Source organism: Nicotiana sylvestris, chromosome 1, assembly GCF_000393655.2.
Source record: "Nicotiana sylvestris chromosome 1, ASM39365v2, whole genome shotgun sequence".
Lineage (NCBI taxonomy): Eukaryota > Viridiplantae > Streptophyta > Magnoliopsida > Solanales > Solanaceae > Nicotiana > Nicotiana sylvestris.
Window position 1 is genome coordinate 107,037,549 of NC_091057.1, and position 18,644 is coordinate 107,056,192.

General features: G+C 37.2%; 1 protein-coding gene across 1 annotated transcript; it reads right to left on the reverse strand.

Moving 5' to 3' along the window:
- Positions 1–1,399: 1,399 nt before the first annotated feature.
- On the reverse strand, positions 1,400–2,104 carry LOC138872916 (uncharacterized). The gene is made up of 2 exons (XM_070151338.1): positions 1,982–2,104; positions 1,400–1,831 (listed from the first exon to the last, which is right to left on the reverse strand). The coding sequence occupies exons 1-2, from the start codon at positions 2,102–2,104 to the stop codon at positions 1,400–1,402; spliced, it is 555 nt and encodes a 184-aa protein (XP_070007439.1).
- Positions 2,105–18,644: the final 16,540 nt, after the last annotated feature.

Sequence of the window (18,644 nt, forward strand, 5' to 3'; positions counted from 1 at the left end):
CCTTTGTCAGAAAAGAAAAGAGAACTATAGGAAGAGGATCCTAGTTCTAAAGCATTATCACTTCTTACAGTCTGAACTCTAGTTTGAAACAGTGTTTCAACCATAGAAATAAAGGCTTTTAACAAATCAAAAGCATTGCTCTTTTCCCCCATCAAATGTGTCTAGGTAGCCCTAGTATAATCATCTACTATTGTAAGAAAGTACTTGGGACCAGAGTGAGTAGGAGTGGAGTAAGGACCCCAAGTATCTATGTGAATAAGTTAAAAAGAATGAGTAGATTGAATAGAATTATCAGGAAAAGGAAGCCTAGTTTGTCTTGCTAAGGGGCAAATGGGACATGTGAAAGACTGCTTGGAAGACAATCCATTATCAAGACCAGAAATAAGTTTCATTTTCGAAAAGTGAATGTGTCCAAGTCTATAATGCCAAACAACATCAGAATTATTCACTTTATTTGAATCAACCATGGTACTTACAGATGAATTGTCAACAACATCATTATTAGACACTACAGGTAAAGAGGAAACAACAGAAGAACAAGAATTGACATTAACAGACACAACATGAGAAGTCATATGCTGAAACAGCTTGTAAAGTCTATTGTCCAGTCTACCAAACACCACTGGCTTCCTCACTGAAGGGCCCTGGAAAGTGCAAGCAGACTTGATAAACTGTACAACATCATCACAATGAGACAAAAGCTTCTGGACAGATATGAGATTATGTTTGAAACTAGGGATATAAAAAATATTATGAAGAATTAAATCAGGGAATAACGCTAAAGAACCAACATTGGTAACATTTACTTTGTACCCATTTGGGAGAGAGACAAGATAGGGAACGGGAAGAGTAATTATGTCAAAAAGCAAACTCCTAATGGAAGTCATATGATCAGTAGCTCCAGAGTCTATTATCCAAACAATGCCATTAACACTAGACAACATGCAAACTCCATAAGAAACACCCTCATAAGGCATGAGCTTACCAACAAAGTTGGCAGAAGCCAAGAGAGGTGGAGAATGTGGGGAAGCAGGGATTTGGGATTGTTGTAACAAGATCATCAGTTGGGAGTATTGATCCTTGGTAAGGCCAGGTATCACAGATGCCTCCTCATGCTCAACTGGACCATCAAAACCACCAGGCACAGAGGAACTACCAGAGGATTCAAGCTCAACATGTGCAGCAGTTCTGCGAGGAGGAGGCTCTTTGTTGAACTTGAAATTGGGAGGGTATCCATGTAACTTATAACATTTGTTTATAGAATGTCCAGACTTCTTGCAGTTTTGCATATAAGAGAAGTCCTGGGAGACTCAAAAGAAACCTTAGAGGGGAATGATGGCTTAGAAATCCCAACAGTGAAAGAAGCAGACTGTGTGGAGAATTGAGAGGTAGAAGACACCTACCTCTGTTTCTTATCAGATAATAAGATGATGTACATATTTCCAACAGATAGAAGTGGTTTCATCATTAGAATGTTGTTGTGAGTTTGCATGTAGGTAGCATTTAGGCCCATAAGGAACTGATAAACCTTCTGCTCTTCATCCTCAACAGCTTTACTCCCACAAGTACAAACTCTGACCTTATAAAATGCTATCTCATCCCAAAGTTGTTTGATTTTGTTGAAATAAGAAGCTATGTCTAAAGACCCTTGAGATATATGTGCTAACTCTTTCTTTAGCTCAAAGACTCTGGCCCCATCAACCTTACCATATCTCTCCTCTAATTCACGCAAAATATCCTTAGCATACTCAGAATACTCTACGCTATGAGATATTTCTTTTGACATAGAATTAATCAACCATGACACCACAAGATCATTACATCTTTGCCACTAGCATGCTAAAGGAGAGCCAGGAGGTGGCTTTGTAGAGGTACCATTGATAAAATCAAGTTTATTGTGAATGGAGAGAGCAACTAAGATATTCCTCCTCCAGTTGCCCTAGCAGGTTCCATCAAACGGATATGAAACCAAAAAGGTTACCAGTACATCTGATGGGTGCACATACAGTGGATGACACGGATGTGTAAAATCATCCTCATGAAACACAGTACGAGGTGTAGTAGAGGAAGAAGAAGGTGTACCAGTAGGATTATCGTTGGTCATTGATAGGAAAATATCACAACAAACAAAAAAACAATCAACAAACTTATGAAATATGAAGAAGAACCTGATTTACCCCCCTCTTTTGAAACAGAAAAGAGAACAACCTTTGTGAATAGAATTTTTGGTGGCGCAGCAAGATACTGACGAGGAAACCCTAGATCGAGAAACGAAAAAGACGAATAGATCACCCGGCATCCATAGTAACTTGAAAGCTAGCAGAAACAAGCAATAATATGATGAAATTATCCGACGAAACTCCAACCAAAACCCTAAACCAGTGTAAAAACAATCAGACCCAAAACTCGATAAAAATTGAAAAGGTTAACATCGATAGGAAGCGAGTGAGACGATCTACCAGAATCTACGCTCTGATACCATGTTAAGTACAAAGATTTGGAGAAGAAATGACAAAACTAAAGTAAAGTTCATGAGCTGAGAAAAGCTTCGAGAGAAGCAGATATCTTGTATTGAGTAAAAATAAAAAATCTGTGTCTTTACAATAGAGAGAGTCACTTATAAATAGTGGGTCTTGACCCGGTGACCCAATTACAAAACAAATATAACATGGGCCAATTCTAAATACAATAATGGTCCAAATAGAAAATTAGCCTTTATCTAGTACTCTAACATTGTTGGATTCAAAGATTGCTTGCTCCATCATGAACTAATTATGGAAGGATTATATGCATATTGTGATGCCAAAAATAAAGGATTAATAAAATTATATATTGATATTGCTAATATACGTATTCTTATTCAATATTAATGTATCTCGTATATAATACATAAATTTCACTACAAATTATGCAGGTATTAGTTAAAGGAACTTCAGAATCTGGATATAGTATTGATAATGTAAAATCGTATTATATTAATGCAAACATTTTATCAGAAACCACATATTATATTAGTAATTATGATCTTATGCTAGAATTAGTTTCTCTTTAACAGTAATGATAAGAGCATTGACCTCTTCACTGTATCTTTTCTTTCTGGGAGAAATTAAAAAATAGTCAGCTTTACAAGTGGTCATTCAAAAATAGCCACAATTTCAAAAGTAATCGAAATTTAGCCACTTTTATGTAAAGATAAATCTGAACGAAAATACTATTCAAAATCCGGAAAATACTCCGGTATAATATATTGAAATTCCAGTATAATATACTAGAGTTCCAATATAATCTACCTGTCACGCCCCAACCTTGGGAGGCGTGGCTGGCACCCGATGCCGCTCTGGCCCGAGCGAACCACTCTGTAACTCATTCATTCCTTTTGTAACTATCATGATCCAACATGGCCACAACTTGTAAAATACAATTGTAAGTGGGCAAATGTTATATCAATAAACCTTCGTTCATAAAACATGAATATATATGGGCCGTCAAAGCCTCTGACATACTGTACATAATAAACATGTGTCTACAAAGCCTCTAAAATTATTTGACATAAAATGGGACAGGGTACCCGCCTACCCATAAGTCGGTAGTAAAACTCTGACACGATGACTCATAGACTCGACTGCACTCCGAATAAGGTGAAGTCTTACCGATCCTTCGTTGAATGCCAATCTCGCCTACTATGAGGCCTCGTCAAATTGATTGTCTATACATGTAGGCATGAATGCAGCGTCCCCAACAAAAGGACGTCAGTACGAATAACGTACTGAGTATGTAAATAAATATATAAAGAGCATAGAAGAAACATGGAGTAAATGACTTAACCTGTAAGTTTGGATAACTCTGTACATCATGAAATACTTATAGTATCATGCATATGCGTATGAATGTCATGTCATGTATAGGTACATATTTTATAACATCATCAGGCCTCTGAGGTCTTCCCATCATATCATCTCGGCCACTATGGGTAAAATCATCAACGTATACCAGCTGATCAGGTGGTGGTGCGTATATAACGTCGTAACCTTTTTCCATATCTCATATACATATATACATACATATATACGCGTATATAACACTGTAACCTTGTCCCATATCCCATATACATATATACATACATATATACGCGTATATAACGCCGTCTGGTCATGGGTCAATGTACATGTATAAATGCATGAAATACATATGAAATACGTTAATAAAATATCTTGGTACGTCATAAGACCATTATGCCTTTGATTTATATCATGAAATAGACTTTATCAACTTACATATTTTTTGAGAGCCATGAACAGACGATAGAATAATAAGACTTATGGGAAAACAAGAATATACGCATCTCTAGCATTTTTACGAATAGAGTAATTTATGAAAGTTGTGTATTTGCTCGTTTCATTTGTGTCGTATAGGTCATGCCAAAAAGAAAGAAGGGATAACCTTAACATACCTGTACCAATTTTTTTGACAATCCCTTTTAGACAAAGCTCATCCTAAATATCTTTCTTCAATATTATCTCGGTCTTTGATACTCCTACCACACTTTCGTGACTATGGTAGCTAAATTCACTTCCTATGCTTTCTCCTACGGATACTCTTGCTCAGAAGAGAAACAACACCCATAACCATTTAGGTTGAAGTCAAAGACACCGAGCACTATAACCAAAAATGTTCTTGCAAAAAGTTGTTGTTCCTCGGAAATATGCAACAACAAAAAGGATAACCAAGATATATAAGCAGATGTGGTGTGAAGACAGCCTTTAAATAATGGAATGTATTGTTCGATATTTGACAAAAGAAGCAGAATTGAGCAAAATGCAAAGAATATAAAAAGCAAACACTTACAAGTTGTTACCTACACAACTTTCATTCACCTAAGTGCTTTTAGCCTTCATTGTTGCCACCTTGCAAAGTGACTTAAGAGTCACTTACACCACTAGAATTCGGCCGAAAAGCGATCAAATTTGATCTGTTAAGAAAAGCGACCAAAGTTGGTCGCCAAACTACCGAAAATAATAAAAAAAAATATTTGAAATAATTTAGCGATCATAGTTGGTCGCTATTTGGACACAGATTTAGTCAAACTGTTGACTGGACTGGTCAGACTTGCTTGGTCAAAGATACACTGAGTTTAGCGACCAATATCGGTCGCAAAAGTGGGACCCACACAATTTTTTTTAATAATTTTATTATTATTTTATAAAACTTATAAAATATAAATATATATAATTTAAAACTTGCGACCAAAGTTGGTCGCTAACTGAAGGATAAGAAGATAGCGACCAACTTTGGTCGCTAAAGTGGGACCCAGTTATAATATTTTAATAAATATATATTTATGTAAAAAATTTATAAAATATAAATAAATATAATTCAAAATTTAGCGACCAAAGTTGGTCGCCAATGTGGGACCCAGTTCTAACGTTTAACAATTTTTATTATTAATTTAAATATTATATAAAATATAAATAAATCTGATTAAATTTTAGTGACCAAATTTGGTCTCTAATTTAAATTCATGTACATTTAGTGACCAACTTTGGTCGCTAAATTAAATTCATTTAAAGTTAGCGACCAAAGTTGGTCTCTATATGGTCAAATTTAAAAATCACTTTTGTGTTTACTATGTAAATAATATAAATGTAAGTCGTTAATAATTTTGTAATACAAGGGATGAATAGTACTACGAAGCGGGCGTGTGTGTCTATATATACAATATATGTACTTACGCTATACTATGCACTAAGTATAAGTGTAAGAGGTAATACCGTATCGAATATAGCTTATATATATATATAATATGTACTTACGCTATACTATACACTAAGTATAAGTGTATGAGGTAATACCGTATCGAATACAGCGGTTTTTGTAATATATATACTTACGCTATACTATGCACTAACTATAAGTGTATTAGGTAATACTGTAACGAATACAACTTATATATATATAATATATATACTTACGCTATACTATGCACTAAGTATAAGTGTATGAGGTAATACCGTATCGAATACAGCTTATATATATATATATATATATATATATAATATGTACTTACGCTATACTATGCACTAACTATAAGTGTATTAGGTAATACCGTATCGAATACAGCTTATATATATATATATATAATATATATGTACTTACACTATAATATGCATGCACTAAGTATAAGTGTATGAGGTAATACCGTATCGAATACAGCTTATATATATAATATATGTACTTACGCTATACTATGCACTAAGTATAAGTGTATGAGGTAATACCGTATCGAATATAGCTTATATATATATAATATATGTACTTACGCTATACTATGCACTAACTATAAGTGTATGAGGTAATACCGTATCGAATACAGCTTATATATATACAATATATATACTTACGCTATATTATACACTAAGTATAAGTGTACTAGGTAATACCGTATCGAATACAGCTTATATATATATATAATATATGTACTTACGCTATACTATGCACTAAGTATAAGTGTATGAGGTAATACCGTATCGAATACAGCTTATATATATACAATATATATACTTACGCTATATTATGCACTAAGTATAAGCGTATGAGGTAATACCGTATCGAATACAACTTATATATATATATATATATATATAATATGTACTTACGCTATACTATGCACTAAGTATAAGTGTATGAGGTAATACCGTATCGAATATAGCTTATATATATATATATATATACGCTATACTATGCACTAACTATAAGTGTATTAGGTAATAGCGTATCGAATACAGCTTATATATATATATATATATATATATATATATTGAAATAGCGACCAACTTTGGTCGCTATTTTGGTCAAACGGTCAGAATATAGCGACCAAAGTTGGTTGCTATGTCTAAAAATTCAAAACTGTTTTACCCACGTTGGTCGCTATTTTGATTACATAACTCTCAAAGCCGGGATCCCCTCCCATTCTTTCTAAAAAATTCCCAAAATCCCTCTTTTCTCTCTCACCCTCAAACCCCACCCCCTTCCAACTCCCACCACCAGGCCCCACCCACGCCACCAACGACCACCGCTCAGCTGCCGCCGTCGCCGTCGCCTCTGCCGCTGTTGCGTCTCTCCTTCTCCACCTCCTAAAAATTCAAGGTTAGAATTACAAACCTAGGATTTCAATTAGTGTTTCAATTGTTTATTGTTTCAACCTAGAATTAGTGCTTCAATTGATTATTTAACATTGTATTTTATAGAAACCTAGGGTTTAGATTGTATTTATCATTATTTAACATTTTATAGAAATCTAGGGTTTAGGGTATGGGTTGAATATTTAGGCTAGGCTTTATTGAGTATTTCTCCTTCAATATTTTAGTAAGCAATAGATACTAATTTAACGTCAAAGACTTGATTCATAGGTAGATATATATTAGGGTATAAATTGAACTTTTAGTTTAATCTTGATTAGTTTATAGGTAGATATTTAATATAGACACATGATAGTATATTTGGATTTTCTCTTAAAGTTCAAGACAATGTTAATGTTTAAGGCCTTAAGCGAATCGTTGCGTGGCTCTTGTTTGAGTACAACGAGTCGCCCACTTTTAGGATATAAATTGAACTTTTAGTTTAAGTTTAAACTCGTAGGATATGAATATAACTTTTAGGATATAAATTGAAGCTTTTATGTATGAGTTGAACCGTTAGGATATGACTTGAACTTTTGTGGATATAAATTGAACCTTTTAGGATATGAGTTAAATTTTTAGGATATGAATTGAACCTTTTAGGTATGAGTTGAAACTTTTAGGATATAAATTGAACTTTTAGTTTAAGTTTAAACTCGTAGGATATGAATATAACTTTTAGGATATAAATTGAAGCTTTTATGTATGAGTTGAACCTTTAGGATATGACTTGAACTTTTGTGGATATGAATTGAAGCTTTTATGTATGAGTTGAACCTTTAGGATATAAATTGAACTTAAACTCGTAGGATATGAATATAACTTTTAGGATATAAATTGAAGCTTTTATGTATGAGTTGAACCGTTAGGATATGACTTGAACTTTTATGGATATAAATTGAACCTTTTAGGATATGAGTTGAATTTTTAGGATATGAATTGAACCTTTTAGGTATGAGTTGAAACTTTTAGGATATAAATTGAACTTTTAGTTTAAGTTTAAACTCGTAGGATATGAATATAACTTTTAGGATATAAATTGAAGCTTTTATGTATGAGTTGAACCTTTAGGATATAAATTGAACTTAAACTCGTAGGATATGAATATAACTTTTAGGATATAAATTGAAGCTTTTATGTATGAGTTGAACCGTTAGGATATGACTTGAACTTTTGTGGATATAAATTGAACCTTTTAGGATATGAGTTGAATTTTTAGGATATGAATTGAACCTTTTAGGTATGAGTTGAAGCTTTTAGGATATAAATTGAACTTTTAGTTTAAGTTTAAACTCGTAGGATATGAATATAACTTTTAGGATATAAATTGAAGCTTTTATGTATGAGTTGAACCTTTAGGATATGACTTGAACTTTTGTGGATATGAATTGAAGCTTTTATGTATGAGTTGAACCTTTAGGATATAAATTGAACCTTTTAGGTATGAGTTGAACCTTTAGGATATGAATTGAAATTTTGGTTTATGTTTTGGAATTTTAGATTGCGGGAGGATTTTGTAGAAGAGGTTGATGACGTTATTAGACATGCAATGGAACTTTCCTTCTCGACCAAGAAAAACGTTTTAGGATATGAGTTGAATTTTTAGGATATGAATTGAAACTTTTAGGATATGAGTTGAATTTTTAGGATATAAATAGAAATTTTAGGATATGACTTGAACTTTTGTGGATATGAATTGAACCTTTAGGATATAAATTGAACTTTTAGTTTATGTTTAAACTCGTAGGATAAGAATTGATGAACTTTTAGTTTTTAGGTTTTGTTCTTGTGAATTGAACTTGTACGATATAAATTAAAGCTTTTATGTATGACTTGAACTTTTTAGAATATGAATTGAAACTTTTAGGATATGAGTTGAACTTTTGGGAAATAAATTGAACCTTTAGGATATGTATTGAACCTTTAGGATATGACTTGAAGTTTTAGTTTATGTTTAAACTCGTAAGATATGAATATAACTTTTAGTTTTTAGGTTTTGTTCTTGTGAATTGAACTTGTAGGATATAAATTGAAGCTTTTATGTATGACTTGAACTTTTTAGGATATGAATTGAAACTTTTAGGATATGAGTTGAACTTTTAGGAAATAAATTGAACCTTTAGCATATGTATTGAACCTTTAGGATATGACTTGAACTTTTAGTTTATGTTTAAACTCGTAGGATATGAATATAACTTTTAGTTTTTAGGTTTTGTTCTTGTGAATTGAATTTTTAGGATATGAATTGAAACTTTTAGGATATGAGTTGAACTTTTAGGATATAAATAGAAATTTTAGGATATGACTTGAACTTTTGTGGATATGAATTGAACCTTTAGGATATAAATTGAACTTTTAGTTTATGTTTAAACTCGTAGGATAAGAATTGATGAACTTTTAGTTTTTAGGTTTTGTTCTTGTGAATTGAACTTGTACGATATAAATTGAAGCTTTTATGTATGACTTGAACTTTTTACGATATGAGTTGAAACTTTTAGGATATGAGTTGAACTTTTAGGAAATAAATTGAACCTTTGGGATATGTATTGAACCTTTAGGATATGACTTGAAGTTTTAGTTTATGTTTAAACTCGTAAGATATGAATATAACTTTTAGTTTTTAGGTTTTGTTCTTGTGAATTGAACTTGTAGGATATAAATTGAAGCTTTTATGTATGACTTGAACTTTTTAGGATATGAATTGAAACTTTTAGGATATGAGTTGAACTTTTAGGAAATAAATTGAACCTTTAGCATATGTATTGAACCTTTAGGATATGACTTGAACTTTTAGTTTATGTTTAAACTCGTAGGATATGAATATAACTTTTAGTTTTTAGGTTTTGTTCTTGTGAATTGAACTTGTAGGATATAAATTGAAACTTTTAGGATATGAGTTGAATTTTTAGGATATAAATAGAAATTTTAGGATATGACTTGAACTTTTGTGGATATGACTTGAACTTTTATGGATATGAATTGAAGGTTTAGGATATGAATTGAACTTTTAGTTTATGTTTTGGAATTTTAGATTGCCAGAGGATTATTAGAAGAGGTTGATGACGTTATTAGACAAGCAATAGAACTTCCACCAAGAATAACTAAGACACAGTACCTGGCAAAGTGTGCCTTTAATTGTTCTTCTCATTAGCGACAATGATGATGAGAAGGCAATGGCATGTGTTTCAAATAGTGATGGTGTAGGTAAGAATTTAGTATTTTCTAAGTAGATAAAAGAAGAGCTTATAGAGTAATTCTGTACTTCATTTTTCATGAGGAAAATAAGTTTAATTGAGAGTGACAAGGTTTATGAAGACGGAATGTGTTCCGTTGGTCATGGCAGTTCCCATAGAATGGGGATCATAAGCCTCTATGATGACAGAGATTATAGGAAGTTTTGTTCTAAACTTTCTTCCAAGTCTGATCCGTACAAGCTTAATGTGATATTAGTGATATTTCTTCGGATTCAGACAATGATTTGACCGACAAAAGTATGGAAATGCTCTTAAAAAGAATTAAAGGTAAAATCTTTTCAGCATCCTTCTCTACCAAGAAAAACATTTTACCTTTAATTCTTTTTAAGAGCATTTCCATACTTTTGTCGGTCAAATCATTGTCTGAATCCGAAGAAATATCACCAATATCATATTAAGCTTGTACGGATCAGACTTGGAAGAAAGTTTAGAACAAAACTTCCTATAATCTTTGTCATCATAGAGTCTTATGATCCCCGCTTTATGGGAACTGTCATGACCAACGGAAAACATTCCGTCTTCATCAACGTTGTCACTATCAATCAAACTTCTTTTTCTCTTGGAAAGTGAAGTAGAAAATTCCTCTATAACCTCTTTTATCTACTTAGGAAATGTTAAATCCTACCTATACCATCACTATTTTGAAACACATGTCGTTGCCTTCTCATTATCATTGTAGCTATAGAGATCAACAATTGATCAAAGACACACCCTGTCAGGTACTGTATCCAAGTTATTCTCTGTATCCAAGTTCATCCCGAGTAATAGTACCACGAGGATAATCACCAAAGCCACCAGACAGCTTTATGATGCCAATGAAGCAAGATGAGCTATTCAATGAAACTCGTATTGTAAAGAAGAAGAAAGAGACTGATTCAGAAAGGAGGGTCGAACCTCGACTATATACATGTAAGTTTTTTACTTTTCATTAAGTATTTTGATTTACTTTTATATAAATATTGAAATACTAATTCAATATATATAATTTTTCATATAGGTTCGCTTCACATGCAGCTGACGTGGGAGAATTCATACGCAGTCAACCACCTAATGAATCGGGCGACGCAATCCAACTTTCGGACGAGGATGCTGAAAGAACACTCCTTGAGTACTTTATATACTTTGAACTAGACAAAAAAATTTAGTTCTATTGTGTTAGTTCTTTTTAGTTCGAATGGGCTTGTAATAAGCGTTAACTTAGTTTTGTTAGCTTAATGTGTTAGTTCTATTGATTGTTGCTTTTAATTGTTGTTGTTGTTGTTGCTGGCATAAAATGCCTGTTTAGGATGTTTGGTAAGCTGGCAGGTGGTGTAGCTGCCAAAACAGGCAGTTTCTGCCAAAAATATACCAAGAAAAGCGACCAACTTTGGTCTCTATTTGGTCGCATTTCACTATAAAAAAATAATTTTCTGGGCAATAGCGACCAACCTTGGTCGCTACCTGCCCAGATTTCTATTAAAAAAAATACAATTTCTGGAAATATAGCGAGCAATGTTGGTCGCTTATCTTTAAAAAAAAATTAAATTCTTGAATTTAGCGACCAACTTTGGTCTTTATTGTCCAGATTTTAAAATATAATATTTGGATTAGAGACCAAAGTTGGTCGCTTTCTAATGATTAATGATAAATTAAAAATAACGTATTTCATATGTAGAGACCAACTTTGGTCGCCAAATTTATATTATTAAATTAATATAGCGACCAAAGTTGGTCACTAAAGTCAAAATCAGAATATTTGGTCCTTTTACCTTAGAGACCAAAGTTGGTCGCTAATTAGCGACCAACTTTGGTCCCTAAAGTAAAGGGACCAGCAATATTGCGACCAGGCATGTTTGGTCGCTTTTTGGTCGCTTTTAGGCCTATAAGCGACCAACTTTAGTCGCTTTTTGTGGTCGCTTTTTACCGGATTTCTAGTAGTGTTAATAACTCTTATATGGCTTTCACGTTGGGGGATATTTTCCATTCAATAATTATTCACTTAATTAATTTGTTAATCCTTCGTTAGGCGATAATTATCCGATTATCCACATAATTAAGAATTATCTCAACTTATTTAAAATACTACTCCTTTTTTACACACTTTATGTACCCTACTATCATGGTTATGTGATATCATATGTTTACTGTAAAAATGGTAATAACAATTAAATTTGATTTTATGGTTCTAAAAATACGTGATTTATTTTTATACTAGTTATTTGGGCAATAGATGTTAAGTGAGGTACTTGGAATCAAGATAAGAGCTTAAAAACAAGATGTTAAACAGACCGAATAGCGATCAATTGGGGCCTCGAGCTTGCTTATTCGGGGCCTCGGGGCCGAGTCCGATGTCCGTCGAGGGTAGTCGATGGACGACTAACAGTTATAATAAAATCAATAATGGCTCTTTATGGCCAATAATAAGCAATAAATAAAGAACAATAAATAGAACACAATGAATGTAATCAATAAATGGAAGCAATGGGATCAAAAGAATGTGTTAGAGAGTAGAGAGAGAATGTTCCTGTGTATTTAGTATTGAGCAACAAATGTTTACAAAATGACAAGGATCCCCTTTATATATGAGAGGGAATTCCAACATAGTACAGATGCATTGATTAAAAAGATATGGGGCTGGTACAACCATTTAATATCTTGATTCGTTTTTTGGACTAGTCCATTAGGCCTTGTCAGCTATATGTACGTACCTTGGGAACTTCACCTTGATCCACCGAGACCGCCAATTTAAATTGCCTCGAGGCCGGTCCTTATTTACGCTACCTCGAAATTGATCACCTAGAGAACTCTTGGAGTCGATTACTGAAAATCCTCGAGATGCCTTGATGATCGTAAAATCAAACCGTCGATTTCTACCGTATACAGATAGTCCCCGCATTTCCTAGAGCAAAGTGATAGGAAATGATTTTGAACTCCTACTCCTTAAGCATCACCATCATGATGTCAACCCATCAGAGCATTAAATTCCATAAGAGCACAAGGGTCACCGTCAAACACGACTATCGAGAAGTCCATGAACCGCTATTGGTTCGTCCTTTCCGCTGCCCATATGGCTTCTATAAATGCATCAGTCGTTTGATAATTCACACTTTTACAACATCTTCAAATTTTCAAAGCCAAATCCATACCCTTTCACATTCTTTCTTCTTCCGTTCTTGATTCTCTACCTACTTTCTCAGAAAAGCCTTTCCACCACCATGGCTAGAATTTCCAAGACAGTTCCTCAAAAAGACGAGGCTACCTCTTCATCTGGAACATCCAAAGGAAAGCCCAAAGTGATACCCTCCGTTGAACAGTGTACCCTTACCGATTTCAACACGACGAAGGATTTTTCCATCGACAGACCCTCATATACACTGGGCCGATGCGAGCACGTGTCCCGGTATTTTAGCGTCATGACTGATATAGGAAAAGTGAAGGAAGACTGACAATGGAGAGAGGCAGTGCTGGTTGAGATCCCTCGTTCTAACGAGAGCATAACGGACCACAAGGCTGGCTTCCTTTATGTATATACATACCCATTTACTTTGGGTCCGGTCGATTCTTCGAACCCTTTTTCCCCGGTGATAGATCCGGTCATTCTTGACTTCCGCGACAAGTACCAAGTGACACTCGGCCAAATCTATCCATCTTTCTGGAGAATAGTCTACATGCTCCGCCACTTCTCCAACAAGGTCGAGGGTGCGACCTTTACCCTCGACCATTTGATTAGATTGTATATACCTCGACTTTATTGAGGTTTGATTAAGCTTCACCCTCGGTCCAAGAAGATTTTTTCTCGAGCATTGATAAGGACACGGATCGAGGGTGGATGAGCAGGTTTGTACGAGGGTGGATGAGCATGTCCTGGCCGAAAGGATGCCATTCCCGGAGGAGTGGAACATGCAGCGTAAGTACTTTTCCATCAAACATGCTTTATTGTCTTCTTACTTCTCTTCCAAAAAATGACCCCTCCTTGGTTTTTGCAGCTAACATTTGGTATCCTGAATCAGTTCAGGATTTGCTGAGATGGATTAGGTGATTGGATGCTTCGTTCCCATTTTTCGGGCGGTCCTGGCCCGACCTGGCTAAAATGTGGTGGGTGGCCAAGAATCATGGTAAAACCCTTCTTGCCACTTATATCATATTTTTATATTTCTTCCCCGTATCCTCCATGCTGATAAATTTTGGCCACTATGTTTGTGCAGGCCTTGGCGACAGAGTGCAGATGAGACTGACTCCTGGCAGTGAGGTGGAGACTTCGAAGCCTGATAAGGTCAAGAAGAGGAAGAAAAAGGCGGCTGCTAATTCTCCTGCGGCAAAGAAACCTAAATCACACATGCCTCGAGCTGCTGCCATGACCTCGGCTCCAGCTTTCGGAGCAAGTCCCAGTACCGGGGATGAAGATGATGATGGGGATGAGTACCATTTGGTACAAAGGACGAGGTCAGGCACGAATGCCCCCAGGTGCCCGTGCCGATGGCCGCCGAGTTGGGAACAATTGATTCAACTCGAGCTCAAGCTTCAGAGGATCTCGAGGAGGGCATGGATATGTTCCATGAGCCTCTGGCCGGACGTGATGCAGCCCCTTCCGAGGAGACTGTTGCTGCTGGTTCAAAGGGGACTGGGCCCGTAGCTTCTCGGGGACAAAGCTTGCCCCTTAGCGATATCGACGCCCTGGGCGGCCTTAATTTGGGTCCTCAGTTCTTGGATGGGGAACTCAGGGACACTCAGGACCCAAAGGCTACCAATGTGGAGGGTCCTCTCGAGGGGACAGATGGGCTTGACAACTTCCTTGATGACGTTTATGATGTTAGTGAAGACATTGATCTCGATGCTCCCAATGCTATCGAGGCAGCGGAGAAGTTCTAGCGGCAGGTGATAGATGTTCATGTATACCTTTCTAGTCTCAAGCATTTTTCCTTATTTTTCTGACTCTTCTATTTCGTTGTAGTCTAAGGAGATGTATGATCACGCCTTCTCTAGACTCCAAGATGAGCTTTCATGCGGTGGAAAGAAGCTCGGGAAGCTCACATCAGGACTGCAGGAGTCGAAGGCCTCCTTTGCCCGAAAGGAGAAGGAGTTAAGCGAGCTTCAAGCGAATTTGGAGGGAGTGCTCCAAGAAAAGGCTGACCTTGCTGAGCAGGTAGCTTGCTATTCGTAAATCCGTTCGTCGTTCTCATAATTCGACGTTTACTGACTTATCTTTTACATTTTTAGATCAGGAAGAAGAATGTGGAGATCCTCGAGCTGAGCAGGCAAAACGAGGTAGTGAACTTGGAATTGGCATCGACCCAGGGTCTTCTCCAAAATGCTCGAGAAGAGATTGCTGCGCTATCTGCGACCAAGTTCGAGGTCGAAGAAAAAGTCGGTACTTATCCGAGAGACGCCGCCATTGCGAATCAAATAGACCAAGGTATATCGGTGGAGGCTGAGCAAAAGATGATTCGGACTGTCGCTCACGCTAGTGCAAAGGCGAGGAGTCAAGCCTTGGAGGAAGCCAATGCTAAAGGTGTCGATCTCTCAGCTGAGATCAAGGAGGCCCGAGAGTCGGATTGAGAGTTGGCGCTCTTAATCGCTTTGGACGAAGGTCCCGAAGATGGTTCAGAGGGCAGTGATGATGGAGAGTAGTCCTACATCGCCTTTTCCTCTCTTTTTTCTTTTTGTGTATGTATTCCCAGGGAAATAGGTCTTGCAAAGACGCCCCTTGTAAATATATTTTGTGGTAATGCAAGAAAATTTTCTACTTTAAGTCTTTGAATTCTTTATATTCCAGCGTTTATGTGGAGTTAGCCTTCGAATTTTGATGTTTACTCTTTGGAGTTCATACTTGGAGTAATCGGGATCCTCGATATCGGGCACCGTCTTGAGATTAGGTTGATAACTTCTTTGTAGCCGATGCATGTAATAGTAGAAATCCTCGGGGTCTCAATATTTCCCGAGCACCGCGTTACAACATTATTCATGCGACACAGTACTGGAGCCCCCGGGGTGGTCCCACCAATACATTTCCAAGAAGCGATGTTGTCATGGTCAGACCTAATTGGTCTTCTAGATAGGCGAACAGTTGCCGCTTGCCTCTATATATGCATTCACTCATTTCCTAACTGGAGATTCTACTATTCTTGGTAATCATCCCTCTCATAGAGCTTTTGTTCTTTGTGTTAGCTCTTTCATCATTTCAACTCATATCTTTTGCCCAAATATTCATCCTCCTCTTTCTATTTTACCATAGCCATGGCTGCTACATCAAAACCCGCTCATCAAGGGGAGGAGAGTTATACCTCTGTTCCGCATGCGGTCGGTGGTACACTACCGGTATCCAGTGAGCTAACCTCGAGGTGTTTTGTCTCGAGGAAAGACTTTATGTTGGATAGACCTCCCAACGTTCAAGGGCATCGGGAGCATGCATCGAGGTTCATCTCCTCAATAGGGGAGGAACACCTCAAGAAGATTAGGAAAGATTGCGGATGGGGAGAAGGGGTGGTACTGCAGGTACCTTCCCCAAAGGAGAGCATCATGACCCATGTCGAGGGGCTTTTGAGCATGTATATGTATCCCTTTACATTGGGTCCCCCCGATAGGGTCGTGCTTGAATTCTGTAGGAGGTATCAGGTTACCCTAGTGCATGCTCACCCATCCCTTTGGAAGATAGTGCTGATGATAAGGTAGTTTACAGATAAGGTCGGGTTCAAATTCACCCTTAGCCATCTCATTAGGTTATATCGGCCTCTGCATTACTGTGGCTTGATTACTCTGCAACGTCGATCCACCCGGTCCCCTATCGTTAACGATGAAGAGGATGAGGACCAAGGGTGGATGAGCCGGTTTGTTCGAGCACGAACAGTCGATATTATCCCTGGAGAGTTTTTGCCATTTCCCGAGAAATGGAATTTCACACGTAAGTGGTATACTTGTATTTTTATCGCTTTTTCCATAGTGGAGGCAGGCTCCGTATAGGCATCTTTTACTTTCATTCTTTTTACCAATTCCTTGGTTGTCGAACGAGGTCCCTGATCTGGCTGAATGGTCTTGTAAGTTGGCAGCTTGCTTGACCTATGATAAGCGCAAATGGGGAGACCTGTCCAAGAGGAGATGGGAGGCAAAACATCATGGTAGGTGTTTGGTGGCTTGTTTCCTTAGAAAGGTACTTTCTTTTTAGCGCACTAACTCTACCGCAGCAGGTGTTGAAGGTTTTTCCGAGATGAGGCCGTGCCCCCTGGGGGAGGAGGATAGATTGCCAACCTCGGGGTCGAGGATCAATAATAAACGGAAAGAGTCTCCAAGGTGTGAGGATGCTCACAGCGGAGCGAGTCCTTCTATGAGGTTCAAAAGAGACGAGTCGGCAGATTTTCCGGCTTCGGACACCTCTATTTTTGAAAGAACATTTCCCGTTCCCATCGAAGGTATTTCGAGGGACAAAGGTCATGCGACACCTTCCTCTTCTCCTACCGAAGGCGCTTCACGGGAAACTAAGCCATCAGACGTAGGCTCGAACTTTGGTGAGGCCCAGCGGCTTAGCTTTATGGTAAGCTTTGGTAGCCGGTATAAGCTTCTTTTGGCTTCGCGCCCTCCCTTTCGTATTGAGTTTTGTTTTGCAGGCCTTTGACAAGCTTAAGTTCGAGCTTCTTCGCCATGAGTCCAGGTTGCGGAAAGCTTTGGATGGGGAGAAATCCCTTAGGCTCCTTTGTACGAAAAAGGAAGATGAGCTGGTATACCTGCAGCGCAAGGTGGATCAAAGTCAGAACTATGAAAGCCATCTCGAAAAATAGGTAACCTGCATTTCGTGTCGGTATGCTCCCCTTTCCGCTTTTGAAGATTAATATTTTGATATTTTAGTTGGAAAGCAAAACGGAGGAGCTGGAATGGCTTTGGGGCGAAGTTGGCTGGGTCAAGCGCGAGTTTAACGAGCTAAAGGCTCAGGCAAATGTCCAAGTTGCGACTAAGGAGGATGCTTTGGCTAAGGCTTCTGCCCTCGAGGTGCAATTCCGTAACGCTCGTGCAAAAGATTCTATCCGAGCGAATATGATTACAAGGCTCGAGTCTGAGCTTTTGAAGGCGAAGGCCGAGGTTGTAGATGCCCGGGCCGAGGCTGTGATGCCACACTAAGGCTGACCAGAAATTGGTGGTCTATTTGAAGGGTGCTACCGATGCTAGAGTTGAGCCGAGAAGGGCTCTTGACCGTGAGAGCAGAAATAAAGACTACGTGAGGTGTAAATCTCGAAGAGAAACCCTCGAG

Bases quoted from the DNA above. Each gene is read 5' to 3' on its own strand.
- LOC138872916 (XM_070151338.1), bottom strand. From the start codon at position 2,104: ATGACCAACGATAATCCTACTGGTACACCTTCTTCTTCCTCTACTACA. The intron at 1,832-1,981 runs GTAACCTTTTTG...TTAGCATGCTAG, and splicing joins TGCACCCATCAGATGTACTG to TGGCAAAGATGTAATGATCT.